Source organism: Citrus clementina, unplaced genomic scaffold (assembly GCF_000493195.1).
Source record: "Citrus clementina cultivar Clemenules unplaced genomic scaffold, Citrus_clementina_v1.0 scaffold_18, whole genome shotgun sequence".
Taxonomy (NCBI): Eukaryota; Viridiplantae; Streptophyta; class Magnoliopsida; order Sapindales; family Rutaceae; genus Citrus; species Citrus x clementina.
In genome coordinates this window covers 22,717-43,153 of record NW_006262809.1, presented here as the reverse complement: position 1 = coordinate 43,153, position 20,437 = coordinate 22,717, and the positions used below count along the sequence as shown (strand labels likewise).

Here is a 20,437-nt window from a genome sequence, read left to right as displayed (position 1 = left end):
TTATTCTCGTTAGTACATAAGTTACATTTTTTAAAGTAAAATATCGTTAAATTTATAATGTAATATTAAGAAAATAATATAATTATTTTTTAAAATATATTAATCTATTAATTTTACTTATTTATATTTTTTCATTAGTACATAAGTTAAATATATTAAATATTAACTATTTTTTCCATGAATTAAATGAAAAAGAAGTATTTTTTTTTTTAATGAGTGGGTCTTTGATAGTTTTCTAATTTTGAATTGATTATCTTGATATTTGCATAAAATGAGGGAGCTGTACGATAGTTACCTTTTAATATTTGCCACTTTTAACCAATTAAAATGAGGGTATCGGTGGCCGGTTATCTGCTATATTAAAAAAAAAATAAAAAGCGGCTGTATGAGATACAGATGCTGTATTATAAGCGGAGAAGAATATTGACATGATTCCTGTCATATGAATGAAGAGTCTGTGCTTGGACAAGACATATATACAAGCCAATTCAGTGCACCTTATTTTAGTAACTTGGCTCGGCACTGGGGTTTCGGAAATAGTAGCCAACACAGCATCTGTCATTGATTAGGCAGTGTTTCTGTGCTTGATGATAATCCAAATGACAAGTGGAATAAAGTTTCTTCAATATCTAGTCTTGCTTGTGATTTTGTTCAACTTAGAGGCAAGAGTTGCAGATTCTAACATAATAAGGTGCATAGACGAGGAGAGAGAAGCGCTACTTACTTTCAAAGCAAGCCTGGTGGATGAATCTGGTGTTTTGTCTTCCTGGGGACCAGAAGATGAGAAAAGAGATTGTTGTAAATGGACAGGACTCCGCTGTAGCAACAAAACGAATCATGTGATACTGCTTGATCTTCAACCAATCGATTTTGACTCATTTCCTTTGAGAGGTACAATCAGCCCTGCTTTGCTTAAATTGCATGATTTAAGACATTTGAACCTTAGTTTCAACGACTTCAGTGGAAGTCCAATTCCTGAGTTCATTGGTTCTCTCAGCAAATTGAGATACCTCGATCTCTTTGGTACTGTGTTTGCAGGGCCAATTCCTCCTCAGCTTGGAAACCTTTCAAGGTTACAACATCTTGACCTCGGATCTAATTATCTATTTAGTACTGGAAACCTTGACTGGCTTTCTCATCTTTCTTATCTAAGATATCTTAACCTGGATGAGAGCAATCTCGCTAATTCTAGTGATTGGTTTCAAGTAATTGGCAAGCTCCATTCTCTGAAAACCTTGTCCTTGCACTCATGTTATCTTCCACCCGTTATTCCTTTGTCTCTTAATCACCTCAATTCTAGTACATCTCTTGAGACCCTTGTTCTCTCTGATAACAATCTCACTTCTTCCATATACCCTTGGTTGCCCAACATCAGTAGCATCTTTATTTCAATTGACCTTGGTTTTAACCAATTACAAGGTTCAATTCCAGAGTCTTTTCAACACATGGTTTATCTTGAACATCTCAGACTCAGTTTCAATGAACTTGAAGGTGGGATTCCCAAATTCTTCGGAAACATGTGCAGCTTGATTACATTAAACTTGTCTAATAATAAACTCAGTGGACAGCTCTCAGAAATCATTCAAAATCTGTCGAGTGGATGCTTGGAGAATTCACTGAAGTCGCTGTATTTAGAAGTCAATCAATTCACAGGTCCAATACCTGATCTCGGAGGATTTTCATCCATGAAAAGATTATATCTTTCAGATAATCTTTTAAATGGGACTATAAACAAAAGCCTCGGTCACATGTTTAAGCTTGAGATTATGTGTCTTTCTCAGAATTCATTGACTGGTGTTATATCTGAATCTTTTTTTTCCAATATCTCCAACTTGAAGGAATTGCATTTAGCTAACAACCCTTTGGTTTTGAAACTGAGCCATGATTGGGTTCCTCCTTTTCAATTGATTATTATAAGTCTTTCCTCTTGTAAGATAGGGCCTCATTTTCCAAAATGGCTTCAAACTCAGAATCAAATTGAGTTACTTGACATCTCTAATACTGGAATCTCAGATACCATCCCTGATTGGTTTTGGAATCTATCTAATAAATTCTCCTTTTTAGATCTTGCTAGCAACCAGATCAAGGGTAAACTTCCGAATTTGTCTTCAAGGTTTGGTACTTCTAATCCTGGTATAGATATCAGTTCAAACCATTTCGAGGGTCTAATACCACCACTTCCTTCAAACTCATCCTTCTTGAATCTCTCTAAAAATAGATTCTCAGGGTCAATTTCTTTCTTATGTTCTATCAGTGGCAGCAAATTGACGTACGTTGATCTCTCCAGCAACTTATTATCTGGAAAGCTTCCCGATTGTTGGTGGACGTTTGATAGTCTTGTCATTCTAAATTTGGAAAACAATAGCTTCTCTGGTAGAATACCAGACTCGATGGGCTTCCTACAAAATATCCAAACACTGAGTTTACACAACAACAGGTTAACCGGCGAACTGTCTTCATCTTTTAGGAATTGCTCACAACTCAGACTTTTGGATCTTGGGAAGAACGCTTTGTACGGTGAGATACCAACATGGATGGGGGAAAGTCTTTCAAATTTGATTGTTCTTAGCTTGAAATCTAACAAATTTCATGGAAAAATACCTTTCCAGTTATGCCAACTTGCATTCCTTCAAGTCTTGGATCTTTCTTTAAATAATATATCGGGAAAGATACCAAAGTGTTTCAATAATTTTACTGCTATGACCCAAGAAAGAAGTTCCGATCCCACCATTAAGGTGTACTATTACACCTTTTTTGGCCCTGCATATGTATATCACTATAGCTTTCAGGACAAACTCATGCTGACATGGAAAGGAAGTGAACGTGAGTACAGAAGTACTCTGGGGCTTGTAAAGAGCCTTGAGCTTTCAAGTAACAACTTAAATGGAGCAGTTCCTGAAGAGATAATGGATCTTGTGGGATTGGTTGCCTTAAACCTTTCAAAAAACCATTTGACTGGACAAATCTCTCCAAAGATTGGTCAGTTAAAATCACTGGATTTCCTCGATTTGTCTAGAAACCAGCTTGTTGGTGGCATCCCCTCGAGCCTTTCTCAGTTAAGTGGTCTGAGTGTCATGGACTTGTCATACAACAACTTGTCTGGCAAAATTCCAACAGTCACTCAACTTCAGAGCTTCAACGACACAGTGTATGCTGGAAATCCTGAACTTTGCGGTCTCCCACTTCCCAATAAGTGTAGGGATGAAGAATCAGCTGCAGGTCCAGGCATAACTGAAGGCAGAGATGATGCAGACACTTCAGAAGATGAAGATCAGTTTATAACTCTCGGGTTTTATGTGTCTTTGATTCTTGGTTTCATTGTTGGGTTTTGGGGAGTTTGTGGCACTTTACTTCGGAGCTAATTAATAAATCGTGATGGCTCCATGTGACAGCAGCGATGAATATTGCTAAACTAGAACAATTAAACTTAATGGTAATACTACTTCACGTGTGACTGTGTTTTAGTTAATTATGATGATTACGGAGGCTCACATGCTTTTTCTTTCATAAACTAGTGATTCGTTGATTTTTATTTTTACTTTTTTTTTTTCACCAATTCTGGGAGGAGCATTGTGTCTTTCTCGTATCGTATGGCATTCTCTACAGAGTTCTCCTCCTAGCTTCCTAAATATTTAACTTAAGTCTTCTCATATCATATGCATGTGTTACATTATGTATGTGTTGGGTGAATGCTTGAAGGAACTTCTGTAATCTGTATGTTTCTTTGTAGAATATAGATCATCATCTATATATGCCTAATTAACGTTTTTATTAATAATCCATCTGTAGTTATCACAAAAAATGAAATTCACTTGTGAATAGGATGAGATTGGTATTTTCAAAATACCAGCACTTTTTTGAGTTTTTGCATTTGTTGATTCACAATGCCTGTAAGCTACTAAAAAGAAGGCAAAGCCAAAACGCCAACAAAGGAGAAATTCTCCTGTAATTTATAACAAGCCAAGTATGTGGTCTTCCAAACACACGGAATGAGTCAAATCAATTTATGGGCTGGTTGCAGTTGTAGATTGTTTAATTTTGAATTGGATTAAATTTAAAGTTAAACTAAATTATTTAAAAAGAAAATTCCTAGGCTGCTGCAGATTATGTTGATACTTCATATATGATTTCTTACTCTCTTCTCCCCTGTAACTCTCTTCTATTACACTCCGACAATTATGCCCCATATGCACCATATTACGTGTAATGTGTGATGTTCTAAACTGTACTCCAACCATTCTGTCAGGAAGCACAATAATATATTTAACTTTTGTTGTTCTAAATCGCTCTCCATTTAATTGACTTCTGATTAATATATACAAGTATTTAAAAAAATATATATAGACACCGTGGATGGAACTACGGGCCATTTATGTATTATGATACCACAAATAATAAGTTGTGGAAGAATGAATTAAATATTTATAAGAATGCAAGTGATTGAAATGAAGGCTAGGGACTCCTGTTGGTAGTAAAATTTGGGTCATATAATTAGAGTGTGACACATGTGTAATAGCTCTTATGTCCAATATGCCCTTATAAAATGTGAAAAGAAAATTGAAAAAGAAAGGGTAAAATGGGAACATATCAAGAAAAGAGCATGAGTCACCCTATTAACCTAGAAGTAAAAAAAAATGTCTCTCAAAATACCTTAAGGTTGCCACATGTCTATGAAGGACTATTGTAACAACGACAACCTCTCCACTAAAATTACTACACGTCAGCATGATATGGTCCCCATACGAATCATTTCAAAATATTTCTCCAACAGACACGTGCCCCAAAAGTGATAAAGGGAACTATCTCATTTGTTATTTGAGCCATCGATAGTGAAGTCAACAGTTGTCACAGTCCAATTGGCTCATTTGAAATAAACCAATAAAAAATTAAGACATCTTGTTATTGGTGATAGTCTTGTAGTTGACATGTGTCTAGCCTTAAAGAGGGTAAAAGACTCAAGTTAACTATTCAAATTACCCAAAAGCCCCTACTTAAGGAGGAAAATTACTTATTATAACCCACTACGTGTCTAAAAAGATATTAAGGTACTCTCAGAAACACTCTCTATATAAGTTTAGGTCAATCTCAACAAAAATAAATTTAGCTTATTCTCGTCAGCTCTCAATTTTCATTGATATTAGGTTTTTCTCAAAAACCCAGCACCCTCTCCAACATGTACCTGGCTTAACTGTCAGAGTGCCATTGTCGGCCACCAAGGGTGATGCCTCTAATAACCATTTTTTCTTATTTTTATGACCTCTCAGTTTTGTTCATCCTCAAAAAATTGTTATAAGGTGAATCGGCTCCTGCTATTCACAAAATCACCCCCACAAATACAAGTTCTCATAATATTTTTGGTTGAACCAGAATCAAACCAAAACAATGTAAAAAAAAAATTACAAATAAAGATGAAACTTCATTGAACCACAAAAAATATATAATCATATTCTAACTTGTATAAAAAGAGAAAAATTACCTCCTCTCAATTGAATAAAAACACATTTGGAGAGCAAAACACAACAAATTTAGATATTTACTGCGCATCTTGTGATTTTACACTTTCGTCTCGTTTTATGAAACAAAGGCCAATTTTTTGAGTCATCTAGATGCTTCCACCTCAAGTCGAGTATCGTTTACCAGCAGCCCTTCTTTATTTTTGTCAATTTTTATTTCCATATGCCTTCTTTCCACTTCAATTCTTTTTTATTTTTGAAACTGATTAAACATCAGGTTGCTGTATTACACAAAGATATATACAACTGCTATGACAACAGTTATAGCACTAATATTTACAATCAAATATATATACATGAGACTTATATTATTACATTTTTATTCTATAAAGTACATACCCATCCAAATACCCCTCACGAAGGAGGCTGTATTACACAAAGATATATACAACTGCTATGACAACAGTTATAGCACTAATATTTACAATCAGATATATATACATGAGACTTATATTATTACATTTTTATTCTATAAAGTACATACCCATCCAAATACCCCTCACGAAGGAGGCTATGACAACAGGTCATAGTACTAATATTTACAATCAGATATATATACATGAGACTTATATTATTATATTTTTATTTTATGAAGTACATGTCCATCCAAATACCCCTCACGAAGGAGGGATATCTCTACTCCACTCGCATTTCGCAAGGAAAAAAGACATTATAAGAAATCTCCACATAATTATATTTAATTGAGGGAGGTTGAGTCCGTGGAGACTCGAACCATTGCCCTCATAGTCATGAGGAACTTTGAGGGCAATGGTCCACCACTAGACTACAAGCCCAAGTGGCTCTTTCCACTTCAATTCTAAATTATTACTAGCATGCTTTTCTTCATTTTGTTAAACTTTGGTTTGCCAATTAACCTCTCAATTAATTAATCATAAAAAAATATCAATACAAACTTGATGTAAACTTTTTCACAATCATGGTTGGATTCGATCATTTCATAGTTTTTCAATTTCATGAGTTTGAAAATCAGTATCCCGAAACCTAGAAATTTCATAAAGGAAACACCCTTATATTTTTGGTACACCAATCAATGCATAAAATAAAATTCGCATGGGTATTTACTGCATTCGCACCACCAAAATATACAATTTTCCAACCAATTAATTTGATTTATTTTGATGCTCATAAGAGCCCTAAGTAACAGTAATTGATGGTAATTAAGTAATAATATATAAGTAATTAAATGTTAATATTTTAGAAATGCTTGTGTAACACAAAATATTTAAAAGTTCAACACAATTCATTCAAATTCAAATTCAAATATTTAAAAGTCAAAATTTGTTGGTCACATCCAATTTCACATTTTGCTGTCCGGCATGCAATCCTCGTGGCCTTCTTAAATTTGTTGGCCAAAATGTAAATTTTAATTTCACATTTCGCACAGTGAAGTGCTCATTTTTAGCGTGAGATAAAAATTTAGACTAAATTCTAATGTTCAAGGTATAGCAAGTTAAGTAATAAAGTGAAATTTTCAAGGCGGACGCAAACGCAGGGCTTTGCATCTGCACTGCCATGGGCCAAAGTCTGCTTTTTCCAATATTCATAAAGTAGAATAGATGGAATAATAATAATAAGAAGAAGAAGAAGAAGATTGCTTTTGCAAAAGTTATTGAGCGAATTAACTAAACGAGAAAGACAAGCTATAGGCCTATAGCTAGCTACTATATAAATCAAACAAGTAGTTATAATTGCCATATCTTTTCAATTAATGCTAATGATAACAATGTCAGCTCAATATTTCCTCTTACATTTTATTTCGATTGATTATCAAGTAAGAATTAATATAAAAAAATTATAAATTTGAATTAAAACCCGCATCCAAATTATATGTGGAAAATTAATAAATAAAGGTTGCGCTACTGATTTATGGTCGGAAGATGATCATAAAATCATAAAATCATAAAATTATTTCAGTTCATGTTACAAGAACCCTCTAAACTTCTTTTGACTTGAATTTTCTCTAAATTGTATTTTGCATATTTTTTGCTTAACTTCTTTAATCTATGGATTTGCCCTCTATTTATACCATTCCAAGAAGTAGTGATCATCCTCTCAATGATCACTAATAGGATTAAATAATTGTTAGAGTAATTTTCTTTTTAATGATCACTTAATAATTTTATATATAATATTTAAGATATTATAGAGTTCTAACTTAAAATAATCACTTGCTCTTGGTCGTGCTTTCCTCATGGGTGACCTTAAAGTGATAGAACCCTATTTACATATATATATATATATATATTTCCAACATCTCACTCACACATGATGGCATGTTTATGATGCAACAAGAGAACTCTCTGTTCAAGCCTCAAAACTCAGTTATCATACTAGCAAATACAAAGCGTGACCCATGAACAATAAGTAGGAGCTATGTTGCTTTGAATCTCAATTGTATTTTATACAAAAGAGTTGTTCATCATATATCCTAAATTCCATATTATTACATCAAATTCAAGCATACTAAGTCTGGTATCAAAAGTTATGCTTAATAATATACACTCTATGTAATCACAATTGTATCAATACAAGATTATACAATCGGTACCAGTGAAAAACATAAGGTAGATGTAAGTAATGAATCTTCTCATCACTCTCATATTTCTCAGTTTTAGATTAACTTATTTCCTAGACTTGTTTCATAAACTGAATAGCATCATAGCTTTAGAAAACAAGCTTAAAGTAGCAAACACTAATCTATCACCTCAAAATATAGCTGATAGTATGTGAGGATACCTATTGAGGTTTATAATGCCTCAAAGAAACTTTACACAATAAGAAATAAGGGAAATTTTCTCATTTTTCTTTTTTTGGTCATTAAAGCACATGTTGTATGAATACGTGCTACAGTGAATTCTTTTTTCTGAGAGCGTATGTCTAAATTACTTCACTGTGCAGATCTTAGTTCAGTCGCTACTCAAGCGCCTAGCTTGAGCTTTTAATAAGCTCGCTTATCTAAAGCGCCAAATTATAATACTCACATCTGGCTTTAATCAGGTTTCCATGATTATTAGGTATATCATGGTCAATTTTATATTTATAATATATAAACCTCATCTTGACCCAGTCAAGGCAACACATTTATAAATACTCCATGAGAATGTACATAGTATCTAATTCTCTATCTCTATTGTCTCATCTCAGCTTGCTTTTGTAGCAACTGAGGTGATCGCTTGTGTAAGAAAGTCGATCAAAACCTAATGACATAGGGTTTAGGGTTTGGGTTTTTAGGGTTTGGGGTTTAGGGTTTAGGGTTTGGGGTTTTTTTTTTGTTATAAACCACCAAAAAAGGTGGGGGGTTAGGCGGGACCCCTACCTGTCAAATATATCCGAAAAAGCGATAGATACAAGGAGGGGGACATGAGCCAAAACCTCCGCAAGATAATGAAATACATAAGGAAATAGGAATAAAGAAAGACTATCGTCGCACATACGGGATCGACTGGGCGTCTGTGTGGAGGATACCCGATAAGCCCCTAGGCAGCTCCTGAGGGGAATAGAAATGCCGACTAGATCGATGAGTGCAGGCCCAGTTGGCTAAGAAGTCCGCTGCAGAAGTAGCCTCGTGGAGGACATGTCTCACCTGAATGGAAGCGGAAGATATCAGGCGACACGCCCGATGGAGAAGGTAAGAATAATCCCATCAGACAGGACCTGAGAGTGAACCCATGAAACCACTGTAGCCGAATCCGACTCTACCTCAAGTACCGGGTGGCCAAGTCGTGACGCTAACTCCAAATCCTCGCAAATCGCCATGAGCTCAGCATATAAGATGGGTTGGTGGCCCAGGAAGGAACCAAAAGCGGCTAGGACTTCACCCCGATAATCCCGTAAGATGCCCCCGGAAGCAGCCATCCCAGGGTTGCCCCTCGAGCAACCATCCACTGTCAACTTGACCACTCCAGGTGGCGGTCTCATCCAGGCAACTATGTGAACCGGCCTCCTAGGCGGTACAAGTACTCTGAGTCCCTCCAAAAACCGGGAATCCAAGACTCCCCGCAGTTGGGGAGGCTTGAAACCAAAGGCAGATCCAGCAAGTCTAAGGTCGGATCCAACCTGAAAGATGACTGCATCAGTAGAAAAAGACTGTGAGTGAAACCGGTAAGCATTGCGGGCCTTCCAAACCTGCCACAGAATGAAGCAAGGCAGGAGGACCAACATATGAGTCCGGGAAGGAGCACGAAGTCTCCAGGTCAGGAGCAGAGCACGGGGAGATAAAAAGTCAAGCTGTCGCATCCCCAAAATCCACTGGTAGTGGCCCCAAATATGGCGGGTCCTCGGGCAATCCAAAAAAAGGTGTCGAAGAGTCTCCGCTTCCCGACCGCACAAACACCTAGAAACCATATGAAATCCCCTCAAGCACAAGGCATCATCAGTGGCTAGATAACCGTGAATGAGTCGCCAGAGAAAGAAAGATACTCTCGATGGGATGTGTCTCTGCCAAATAATGGAATAAACCTCATCTCTCGGTCTAGTGCATCTAACAAGCTCCCAAGCAGTCCGTAAGTGAAAGGTGCCATCGGGGCTAAGAGCCCAACGAATCAAGTTGGGCTCCTCACAAGAAATAGGCACCAATAAAATCTGCTCCACAATAGATGTAGGTAGGATGTCCTCCAGCTTACCTCTGTCCCATACTGTACCCTGCCAATAAAAGGAAACCGGCCTCGAGGATGCCGCTGCAAGATTAAACAAATATAAGGGGCAAGAGCCCAACCAACAATCATACCAGAAACTGCACTCTCCCTGTCCAACAAGCCAACGCTCATGGGGTCCAGCCGTATCATGAATCATACAAAGGCGTCTCCAAAGGGGGGAGGCAGGATATCGAAACTAAATAACACCCGGATGCACGGATCTACAGTACTTGGACTTCATAAAGGAAGCCCAAAGCGAACTCTGCTGACGGAACCGCCACCAGAGTTTGATCTCAAAAGCCTCTGCCATATCGTCGAAGGACCGAATGCCGAGACCGCCCTCATCAACGGGAAAACAAACTGCCGGCCATCTACACCAGTGGATCCGCCGTCTCCCCTCGGAATCACCCCATAAAAATCGGGTGAATAATCTCTCTAAGCTCTGGATCACCGTCGAGGGAGGACGGAGAACATGAAATAAATGCAAAGGCAAAGCAGACAGCACGTGACGAATGAGCATCAGCTTCCCACCAAAGGAGAGCAGTTGGTTGGCCCAGCCGGAGATCCTCTCCCTGACCTTCCGGACCATATCATCAAAATAAGAAATCTTGAGGCACCCGGTGAAGATCGGACACCCAAGGTAAATGAAAGGGAGTTGTCGCCACTGAAAACCAGTAACTGAGTGCACAATAGTCCGACATGAAGCTGGAGCCGGTTTCCCGATGTAGAAGCTGCTCTTGGTCCAACTAATCGACTGCCCCGAAACCGCCTGATAACGATGAAGGAAATCCATAACCCGCTGTAAACTACAGCGGCTCCCATTTGCAAAAGTAACAATGTCATCCGCAAAGCTCAAATGGGAGATATCCGTAGGAGCAGCAGATCGGTACCTAATCGAAGGGTACCGAGAATACAGGTGGACTAAACCTCGAGATAGAAACTCAGCTGCAATAATAAAGAGACAAGGAGAAATGGGATTGCCCTGCTGAAGTCCCCTCTCAGACTGAAAATACCCGTGAATGGCTCCACTCACTAGCACCGAAAACCAAGGGCCGTAGACAGCTCTCCGAATCAGGGAAATCCAACGCTCTGAGAACCTAAAACAACGAAGCATCTGGAGAATGAATGGCCAAGACATACGATCATAAGCCTTTTCCATATCGAGTTTCAACACCACATTGTGCCCACGGGTACGACGGTTGAGATCGTGAGTGAGTTCCTGAACTAGGAGCACGTTGTCATGAATCACCCGTCCTGGAACAAAACCACTCTGAGTAGGGGAGATAATCTGAGGCAGAATGGGTGACAGTCTCTGAATGAGCAACTTGGTGATAACCTTGTTGCTCACGTTACAGTGACTGATCGGCCGGAAGTCAGCCCAAGAAAGTACTCTGGAAACCCCTGGGCATGGCCGAACCTCTGAAATAGTCGAGAACAGCATCTAATAAATCCCGCCCTATGATGTCCCAACAAACCTGGTAAAACCTACTGCAGAAGCCATCAGGACCCGGAGCGCTCTCAGGATCAATGGAAAAGACCGCCCGTCTAACATCATCAATGTCCGGCTCCCTGCATAAAACGGCATCATCCTCCGCGGTCACAAGAGTGGGAATGGTGTCGAAATCAGTCTGCTGGAACTGCCCGTCGTCCCCAGACAATAAATCCCGAAAAAAGTCAACAGCAGAAGCGGCAACAGCAGAGGGATCAATAATCCACTCAGAAGAGGAATCATCACGAATCCTATGGATATGAAATAACTGACGCTTTTTCCGGATCATGGCGTGGAAAATGCCGGTGTTGGAGTCGCCCTCGCGGACCCATCTAACACTAGACTGCTGGCGCATAAAGATCTCCTCACGGAGCAAAGCCTGCTGTAATCGAGCCCTAGCCTCAGAAAAGGAAGCTCTATCATCAGCAGAACCAGAAATATCATACAATCTCTCCTTCTGAGCCACCTCCTACTCCGCCTGCTGAACCTGAGAGAAGACGTTGCCAAACACATCTTTATTCCAAGCTTTCAAGCAGAGCTTCAACCGAACAAGCTTTTACTGATAGGCTCTCATCCCAGCGCCGATCACCGGAGCATTCCAGGAGTGCCGCACAATATCAATGAGACCCGGGTGCTTGAGCCAAACATGGAGGAACTTAAACCGAGAAGGGCCTTTAATAGTGTCGTGATCCCAAGACAAGAGAAGGGGAGAGTGATCTGATGTAGTACGGTTCAGATGTGAAACCCGAAAAACAGAGAAAAAAGCTGACCAACGGGCGTTGCAAACAACTCTATCAAGCCGCCGCCAGGTGTGCCCATTTGTCCAAGTAAACGGACTACCAACAAAGCCCGCATCCTCTAAACCACAATCAAGCAATGCTAAATTAAAAGCATCAATGGCCCCCTGAGGCTGTGGATGACCGCCAGAAATCTCTGATACAGCCTGAACAACATTGAAATCACCTCCGACAATCCACTGGAGGTCATGGCTATCGGCAAAGGACTCAAAAGCAGCCCATAAATCCTCTCGCACATCCAGAAAACAACTAGCATAAACATATGAAACTAACACAGGATCGGGAAGGAGAGAGTGACTAACCCAGCAATGAATCACCTGCCCCATGTCGTGAAGCAGCTCCACCGAGAAAGGAGTCGACCAAAAAATCTAAATCTTCCCAGACTGAGAAGAAAGACCATGCTCCATCCCAAGCTGCACCCTGATAGCCTCAAGACGGTCCACCGAAATAAACGGCTCCAAAATACAAATCAAAGACAAGCTATGCATACGAATCAATTTCCGCAATCTGCGGATGGCGGGGTTTTTCCAATCCCCCGAATGTTCCAAATGAGGGAACTAATCATCAGGGGTGGGGGAACGAAGCCGCATTCGCCTCTGATGGTTACGGAGTCTGCGACCCTTCACGAGGGAGAAATCTCGAGAAGAGCTCGCAACCCGCTCACTATCAAAGCTCTCAATAACTGCATCTGGGGTTGGCGGTGGATGAATCTCCTCAGAATCAGTGAGGAACTGACCCTCATCGCCCAACTCTCTGTCTGAATCAGAGGGGACCTCCTCAGTCGAGCGGGATAAACCCAAACGTCTATGCCCATCACCATCATCAAAGTCTGGGATATCTGTGGAGTGTGAGTTAAATCCAACCTGAGTGTGGTCCACTGTGTGCACTGGTATAACACCCGGGGAAGTGGTGACATCATCAGGGTGTGAAGCATGAGGATCCAAGGGTGCTCCTGGCGGCGAAGTGTCCACCGGCCGAGACTCATCGAGCGGGGGGGCCTGAGGTGGATCTACTGGAGCCTGGGTACTCGGTCCCTGAGTGCGGCGATCTGAAATAACCACAAAACGGGTAGTACTAGGCTGCTGTGGCGGAATCACGGTCTCAGACTTCTTCATTTTGCCCTTGTCTCTGGACTAGGCCCCATCTGCAGGCTGGGTCTTGCGAAGCTCCGGATTAGCAATATAACAAGAGTCCACAGAATGTCCGAGATGTTTGCAAGAATCACAATAGGCCGGAACTCGTTCAAAAACCACAGTTTGCCAGAAACCTGACTCCCCCTCACCAATCCAGATGCGCGGTAATAACGGCTTGGAGACATCATACTCCACTAAAACACGAGCTACAGACGGCCGATTAACCGAAGTCGTGGCGTGGTCAACCCGAAGCGGGGTACCAATGGCGGAAGCAATGGAGCAAAGAGCAGATTTACAATGAATGAAGTGCACAGGTAAATAAGGTAAAGAAACCCAAACCGGGACAATCGGAGACTCTGCTGAACACCGGAAGTCAGTGCTCCATTTAAAGACTCGCATGCCGCGCCCATTAATAAACCATGTCTGTCTCACCCAAATTCTAGGATAATCTTCTTCTAAAGCAAGTTTATTTAAAACATGGCGAGCATCTAATAAAGATATTTGGCAATTTCCTTTTAGACCAGAGATACAAAAAATTTTCTAATTAATTCCATAGGAGGTCGGCCAAAAGAAAATTTACCTACGAGAGATAATTTGAATGGTTCCGCCATAGTTTGAATTTCCGCAGTCGAAAAATGTACAGCCGGTTCGCCTCGGACCAGAGAAATCGGTTTTGGAGGAATGGTGGTGGACGCTCCCGCGACCGCATCCACAAATGATTTTGGGGTTAAGAATATTAGCGGGATTAATAACATTGGCATATGAAGGTTTTTTAAAAACTGGATTGGGCTTGGATTGTTGTTCTAGGCCTTTATTGTATTGATGTTGGGCTTGGGAATTATTTTGGTGTTGGGCTTGATGGAGAGAATTAAAAGAAGTGGGTTGTTGGGCTTGGAAAATGGTTGGGTTATTTAAATGGTGGGTTCGGATTTGGTTAATGGTTGGGTGGGTTCGGGTTTGGGTATTTGGGTTATGGGCTCGGGTTGTGATGGGTGGAAACGGGTTGAGATTAGGGTTTTGTGATGTTGGGGAATTTAGGGCCGGCTGCTGCTTCTCTTTGGCTGCGGCTAGGGAGTAGTCTGTCATGGGTGGGATTGGTTGGATGGGGGAGGTTGATGTTGGAGGTGATGAGTTCGGCCGGAACATGGCGTCAACGGCCGCGGTGATGGTTGCGGTCAAGGTGGAGATGAACTCGGCGCGTCTGGAAGTGTCTGCAGCTGTTGCCAACGTGGCTTCCGGGAGCTGGCAGTTTGGTGGCTGATTCAAGTCATCATGAACTGGTTCCCGAAAGCCAGGTTGGTCGGTTTAGGGTTTGGGGTTTATGAACTGGTTCCCGAAAGCCAGGTTGGTCGGTTTAGGGTTTGGGGTTTAGGGTTTAGGGTTTAGGGCTTAGGGTTTGGGGTTTAGGGTTTTAGGGGTTTAGGGTTTAGGGTTTAGGGTTTAGGGTTTAGGGTTTAGGGTTTTTTTTTTGAAACCACCAAAGAAAAGGTGGGGCGTTAGGCGGGACCCCTACCTGTCAAATACATCCGAGAAAACGATAGATACAATGGAGGGGGACATGAGCCAAAACCTCCCAAAGATAATGAAATACATAAAGAAATAGGAATAAAAACGACTATCGTCTCACATATGGGATCGACTGAGCGTCTGTGTGGAGGATACCCGATAAGCCCCTAGGTAGCTGCTGAGGGGAAGAGAAGCGCCGACTAGATCGATGAGTGCAGGCCCAGTTAGCTAAGAAATCTGCTGCATAAGTAGCCTCGCGAAGGACATGTCGCACCTGAATGGAAGCAGAAGATATCAGGCGACACGCCCGACGGAGAAGGTAAGAATAATCCCATCGGACCGGACCCTGAGAGTGAACCCATGAAACCCCGTAGCCGAATCCGACTCAACCTCAAGAACCGAATGGCCAAGCCGTGAAGCTAACTCCAAACCCTCGCAAACCGCCATGAGCTCAGCATATAAGATGGGCTTGAGGCCCAAGAAGGAACCAAATGCGGCTAGGGCTACACCTCGATGATCCTGTAAGATGCCCCCAGAAGCAGCCATCCCCGTGTTGCCCCTCGAGCAACCATCCACTGTCAGCTTGACCACTCCCTGAGGCGGTCTCATCCAGGCAACTAAACGAACCGGCCGCCTAGGCGGTATCAGAACTCTGAGTCCCTCCAAAAACCGGGAATCCAAGACTCTCCGCAGTTGAGGAGGCTTGAAACCAAAAGCAGAACCAGCAAGTCTAAGGTCGGATCCAACTTAAAAAATGACTGCATCAGGAGAAAAAGACTGTGAGTGAAACCGGTAAGCATTGCGGGCCTTCCAAACCTGCCACAGAATGAAGCAAGGCAGGAGGACCAACATATGAGTCCGGGAAGGGGCACGAAGTCTCGAAGTCAGGAATAAACCTCATCTCTCGGTCTAGCGCACCACACAAGCTCCCAAGCTGTCCGTAAATGAAAGGAGCCATCGGGGCTAAGATCCCAACTAATCAAGTCTGGCTACTCAGGAGAAATAGGCACCAATAAAATCTGCTCGACAATATATGTAGGAAGGATGTCCTTTAACTTACCTCTGTCCCACACTGTGCCCTGCCAATAAAAGGAAACTGGCCTCGAGGAAGCTGCTGCGGGGTTAAAAAAATATAAGGGGCAAGAGCCCAACCAACAATCGTACCAGAAGCTGCACTCTCCCTGCCCAACAAGCCAACGCTCATGCGGTCCAGCCGCACCACGAATCATACAAAGGCGTCTCCAAAGAGGGGAGGCAGGATAGCGAAACTGTATAAGGTCTGGATGCACGGATCGACAGTACTTGGACTTCATAAAGGATGCCAAAGCGAACTCTGTTGACAGAACTGCCACCAGAGTTTGATCTCAAAAGCCTCTGCCATATCATCGAAGGACCGAATGCCGAGACCGCCCTTATCAACGGGAAAACAAACTGCCGGGCATCTACACCAGTGGATCCGCCGTCTCCCCTCGGAATCTCCCCATAAGAAACGGGTGAATAATCTCTCTAAGCTCTGGATCACCGTCGAGGGCGGACGGAGAACATGAAATAAATGCAAAGGCAAAGCAGACAGCACGTGACGAATGAGAATCAGCTTCCCACCAAAGGAGAGCAGTCGGTTGGCCCAGCCGGAGATCCTCTCCCTGACCTTCCGGACCATATCATCAAAGTACGAAATCTTGAGGCACCCGGTGAAGATCGGACAGCCAAGATAAATAAAAGAGAGCTGTCGCCACTGAAAACCAGTAACTGAGTGCACAATAGTCCGACAAGAAGCTGGAGCCGGTTTCCCAATGTAGAAGCTGCTCTTGGTCCGACTGATCAACTGCCCCGAAACCGCCTGATAGTGATGTAGGAAATCCATGATCCGCTGTAGACTACAGCGACTCCCGTTTGCAAAAATAACAATGTCATCCGCAAAGCTCAAATGAGAGATATCAGTAGGAGCAGCAGATCGGTACCTAACCGAAGGGTACCGAGAATACAGGTGAACTAAACCTCGAGATAGAAACTCCGCAGCAATAATAAAGAGACAAGGAGAAATGGGATCTCCCTGCCGAAGACCCCTCTCAGACGGAAAATACCCGTGGATGGCTCCATTCACTAGAACCGAAAACCAAGGGTCGTAAACTGCTCTCCGAATCAAGGAAATCCACCACTCCGAGAACCCAAAACAGCGGAGCATCTGGAGGATGAAGGGCCAAGACATACGATCATAAGCCTTTTTCATATCGAGCTTCAACACCACATTGTTCCCACGGGTACGGCGGTTGAGATCGTGAGCGAGCTCCTGAACCAGAAGCACGTTGTCGTGAAGCACTCGTCTAGGAACAAAACCGCTCTGGGTAGGGGAGATAATCCCAGGCAGAATGGGGGACAGTCTCTGAACAAGTAACTTAGTGATAATGTTGTTGCTCACGTTATAGAGACTAATCGGCCGGAAGTCAGCCCAAGAGGAAGGGGATTCCTTCTTGGGCAGAAGGACCAATAAAGTACTCTGGAAACCTCTAGGCATGGCCGAACCGTTGAAATAATCGAGAACAACATCTAACAAATCCCGCCCTACGATGTCCCAACAAACCTGGTAAAACCGGCTGCAGAAGCCATCAGGACCCGGGGCGCTCTCAGGATCAATGGAAAAAACCGCCCGTCTAACATCATCAATATCCGGCTCCCTGCATAAAACGACGTCATCCTCCGCTGTCACAAGAGTGGGAATGGTGTCGAAATCAGTCTGCTGGAACTGCCCGGCATCTCCAGACAATAAATACCGAAAAAAATCAACAGCAGAGGCGGCAACAGCAGAAGGATCAGTAATCCACTCAGAAGATGAATCATCACGAGTCCTGTGGATATGGAATAACTAGCGCTTTTCTGGATCATTGCGTGGAAAAAGCCGGTGTTGGAGTCGCCCTCTCGGACCCATCTAACACTAGACTGCTGGCGCATAAAGATCTCCTCACGGAGCAAAGCCTGCTGTAAACGAGCCCTAGCCTCAGAAAAAGAAGCTCTGTCATCAGCTGAACCAGAAATATCATACAATCTCTCCTTCTGTGCCACCTCCTCCTCCGCCTGCTGAACCTGATTGAATACGTTGCCAAAGACATCTTTATTCCAAGCTTTCAAGTAGAGCTTCAACCGAACAAGCTTCTGCTGAAAGGCTCGCATTCTGGCGCCGACCACCGGAGCATTCCAGGAGTGCCGCACAATATCAATGAGACCCGGGTGCTTGAGCCAAACATGGAGGAACTTAAACCGAGAAGGGCCTCTAATAGTATCTCGATCCCAAGATAGGAGAAGGGGAGAGTGATCTGATGCAGTACGATTCAGATGCGAAACCCGAAAAACAGAGAAAAAAGCTGACCAGCGAGCATTGCAAACAACTTTATCAAGCCGCCGCCAGGTGTGCCCATTAGTCCAAGTAAACGGACTGCCAACAAAGCCCGCGTCCTCTAAGCCACAATCAAGTAGTGCTAAATTGAAGGCATCGACCGCCTGAAATCTCGGATACAGCCCGAACAACATTGAAATCACCTCCTACGATCCACGGGAGGTCGTGGCTATCGGCAAAAGACTCAAGAGCATCCCATAAATCCTCACGCACATCCATAAAACAACTAGCATAAACATATGAAACTAACACAGGGTCAGGAAGGAGAGAGTGACTAACCCGGCAATGAATCACCTGCCCCATGTCGTGAAGCATCTCCACCGAGAAAGGGGCCGACCAAAAAATCCAAATCTTCCCAGAGTGAGACGAAAAACTATGCTCCATCCCAAGCTGCACCCTGGTAGCCTCAAGACGATCCATCGAAATAAACGGCTCCAAAATACAAAGCAAAGACAGCCTATGCATACGAATCAATTTCCGCAATCTGCGGATGGCGGGGGTTTTTCCAATCCCCCGAATGTTCCATATGAGGGAACTAATCATCAGGGGTGGGGGAACGGCGCCGCAGCCGCCTCTGATCGTTACAATTTTTACGACCCTTCACGAGGGAGAAGTCTCGAGAAGAGCTCGCAATTCGCACACTATCCAAGCTCTCAATAACAGCATCTGGGGCGGCCGGGGTATGAATCTCCTCAGAATCAGTCAGAAACCGACCCTCGTCACCCAACTCTCTGTCAGAATCAGAGGGGACCTCCTCAGCCGATCGAGATAAACCCAAACGTCTATGCTCATCACCATCGTCAAAGGCTTAGGGTTTAGGGTTTAGGGTTTAGGGTTTTAGGGTTTTAGGGTTTAAGGGTTTTATGGGTTTGGGGTTTAGGGTTTTAGCGGTTTGGGGTTTAGGGTTTAGGGTTTTTGGGGTTTGGGGTTTAGGGTTTTTGGGGTTTGGGGTTTAGGGTTTTTGGGGTTTGGGGTTTAGGGTTTGGGTTTTTTAGGGTTTAGGGTTTTTAAGGTTTTTTAGGGTTTAGGGTTTAGGGTTTTAGGGTTTAGGGTTTTTTTTATAAACCACCAAAAAAGGTGGGGGGTTAGGCGGGACCCCTACCAGTCAAATATATCCGAAAAGCGATAGATACAAGGAGGGGGACATGAGCCAAAACCTCCGCAAGATAATGAAATACATAAGGAAATAGGAATAAAGAAAGACTATCGTCGCACATATGGGATCGACTGGGCGTCTGTGTGGAGGATACCCGAAAAGCCCCTAGGCAGCTCATGAGGGGAAGAGAAATGCCGACTAGATCGATGAGTGTAGGCCCAGTTGGCTAAGAAGTCCGCTGCAGAAGTAGCCTCGCGGAGGACATGTCTCACCTGAATGGAAGCGGAAGATATCAGGCGACACGCCCGACGGAGAAGGTAAGAATAATCCCATTGGACAGGACCCTGAGAGTGAACCCATGAAACCACTGTAGGGTTTAGTGTTTAGGGTTTGGGGTTTAGGGTTTGGGGTTTAGGGTTTAGGGTTTGGATTTTTTTTTGTTATAAACCACCAAAAAAGGTGGGGGGTTAGGCGGGACCCCTACCTGTCAAATATATCCGAAAAAGCAATAGATACAAAGAGGGGGACATGAGCCAAAACCTCCGCAAGATAATGAAATACATAAGGAAATAGGAATAAAGAAAGACTATTGTCGCACATACGGGAACGACTGAGCGTCTGTGTGGAGGATACCCGATAAGCCCCTAGGCAGCTCCTGAGGGGAGTAGAAATGCCGACTAGATCGATGAGTGCAGGCCCAGTTGGCTAAGAAGTCCGCTGCAGAAGTAGCCGTGCGGAGGACATCTCACCTGAATGGAAGCGGAAGATATCAGGCGACACGCCCGACGGAGAAGGTAAGAATAATCCCATCGGACAGGACCCTGAGAGTGAACCCATGAAACCACTGTAGGGTTTAG

At 42.9% G+C, this 20,437-nt stretch overlaps 2 protein-coding genes across 2 annotated transcripts; one reads left to right on the top strand and one right to left on the bottom strand.

The window, feature by feature from the left end:
• Window positions 1-528: 528 nt before the first annotated feature.
• LOC18053613 (receptor-like protein EIX2) lies at window positions 529-3,391 on the top strand. The gene is made up of 2 exons (XM_024192144.1): window positions 529-891; window positions 1,039-3,391. Exons 1-2 carry the CDS (start codon window positions 588-590, stop codon window positions 3,360-3,362), a joined length of 2,628 nt encoding a protein of 875 aa, XP_024047912.1. The 5' UTR covers window positions 529-587; the 3' UTR covers window positions 3,363-3,391.
• A 5,746-nt stretch (window positions 3,392-9,137) lies between these two features.
• LOC112101467 lies at window positions 9,138-12,780 on the bottom strand. Its single transcript, XM_024192143.1, has 5 exons — window positions 12,218-12,780; window positions 11,658-12,073; window positions 10,399-11,587; window positions 10,157-10,277; window positions 9,138-10,115 (listed from the first exon to the last, which is right to left on the bottom strand). Exons 1-5 carry the CDS (start codon window positions 12,778-12,780, stop codon window positions 9,138-9,140), a joined length of 3,267 nt encoding a protein of 1,088 aa, XP_024047911.1.
• Between the last annotated feature and the right edge of the window lie 7,657 nt (window positions 12,781-20,437).

Coding starts and splice junctions, on each gene's coding strand:
- LOC18053613 (XM_024192144.1), top strand. CDS start 588: ATGATAATCCAAATGACAAGTGGAATAAAGTTTCTTCAATATCTAGTC. Junction 892..1,038: donor TGACTCATTTCCTTTGAGAG/GTACAATCAGCC, acceptor CTGTGTTTGCAG/GGCCAATTCCTCCTCAGCTT.
- LOC112101467 (XM_024192143.1), bottom strand. CDS start 12,780: ATGGGGCAGGTGATTCATTGCTGGGTTAGTCACTCTCTCCTTCCCGAT. Junction 12,074..12,217: donor GCTGGGATGAGAGCCTATCA/GTAAAAGCTTGT, acceptor TGCTGATGATAG/AGCTTCCTTTTCTGAGGCTA. Junction 11,588..11,657: donor GGGTCCTGATGGCTTCTGCA/GTAGGTTTTACC, acceptor CGACTATTTCAG/AGGTTCGGCCATGCCCAGGG.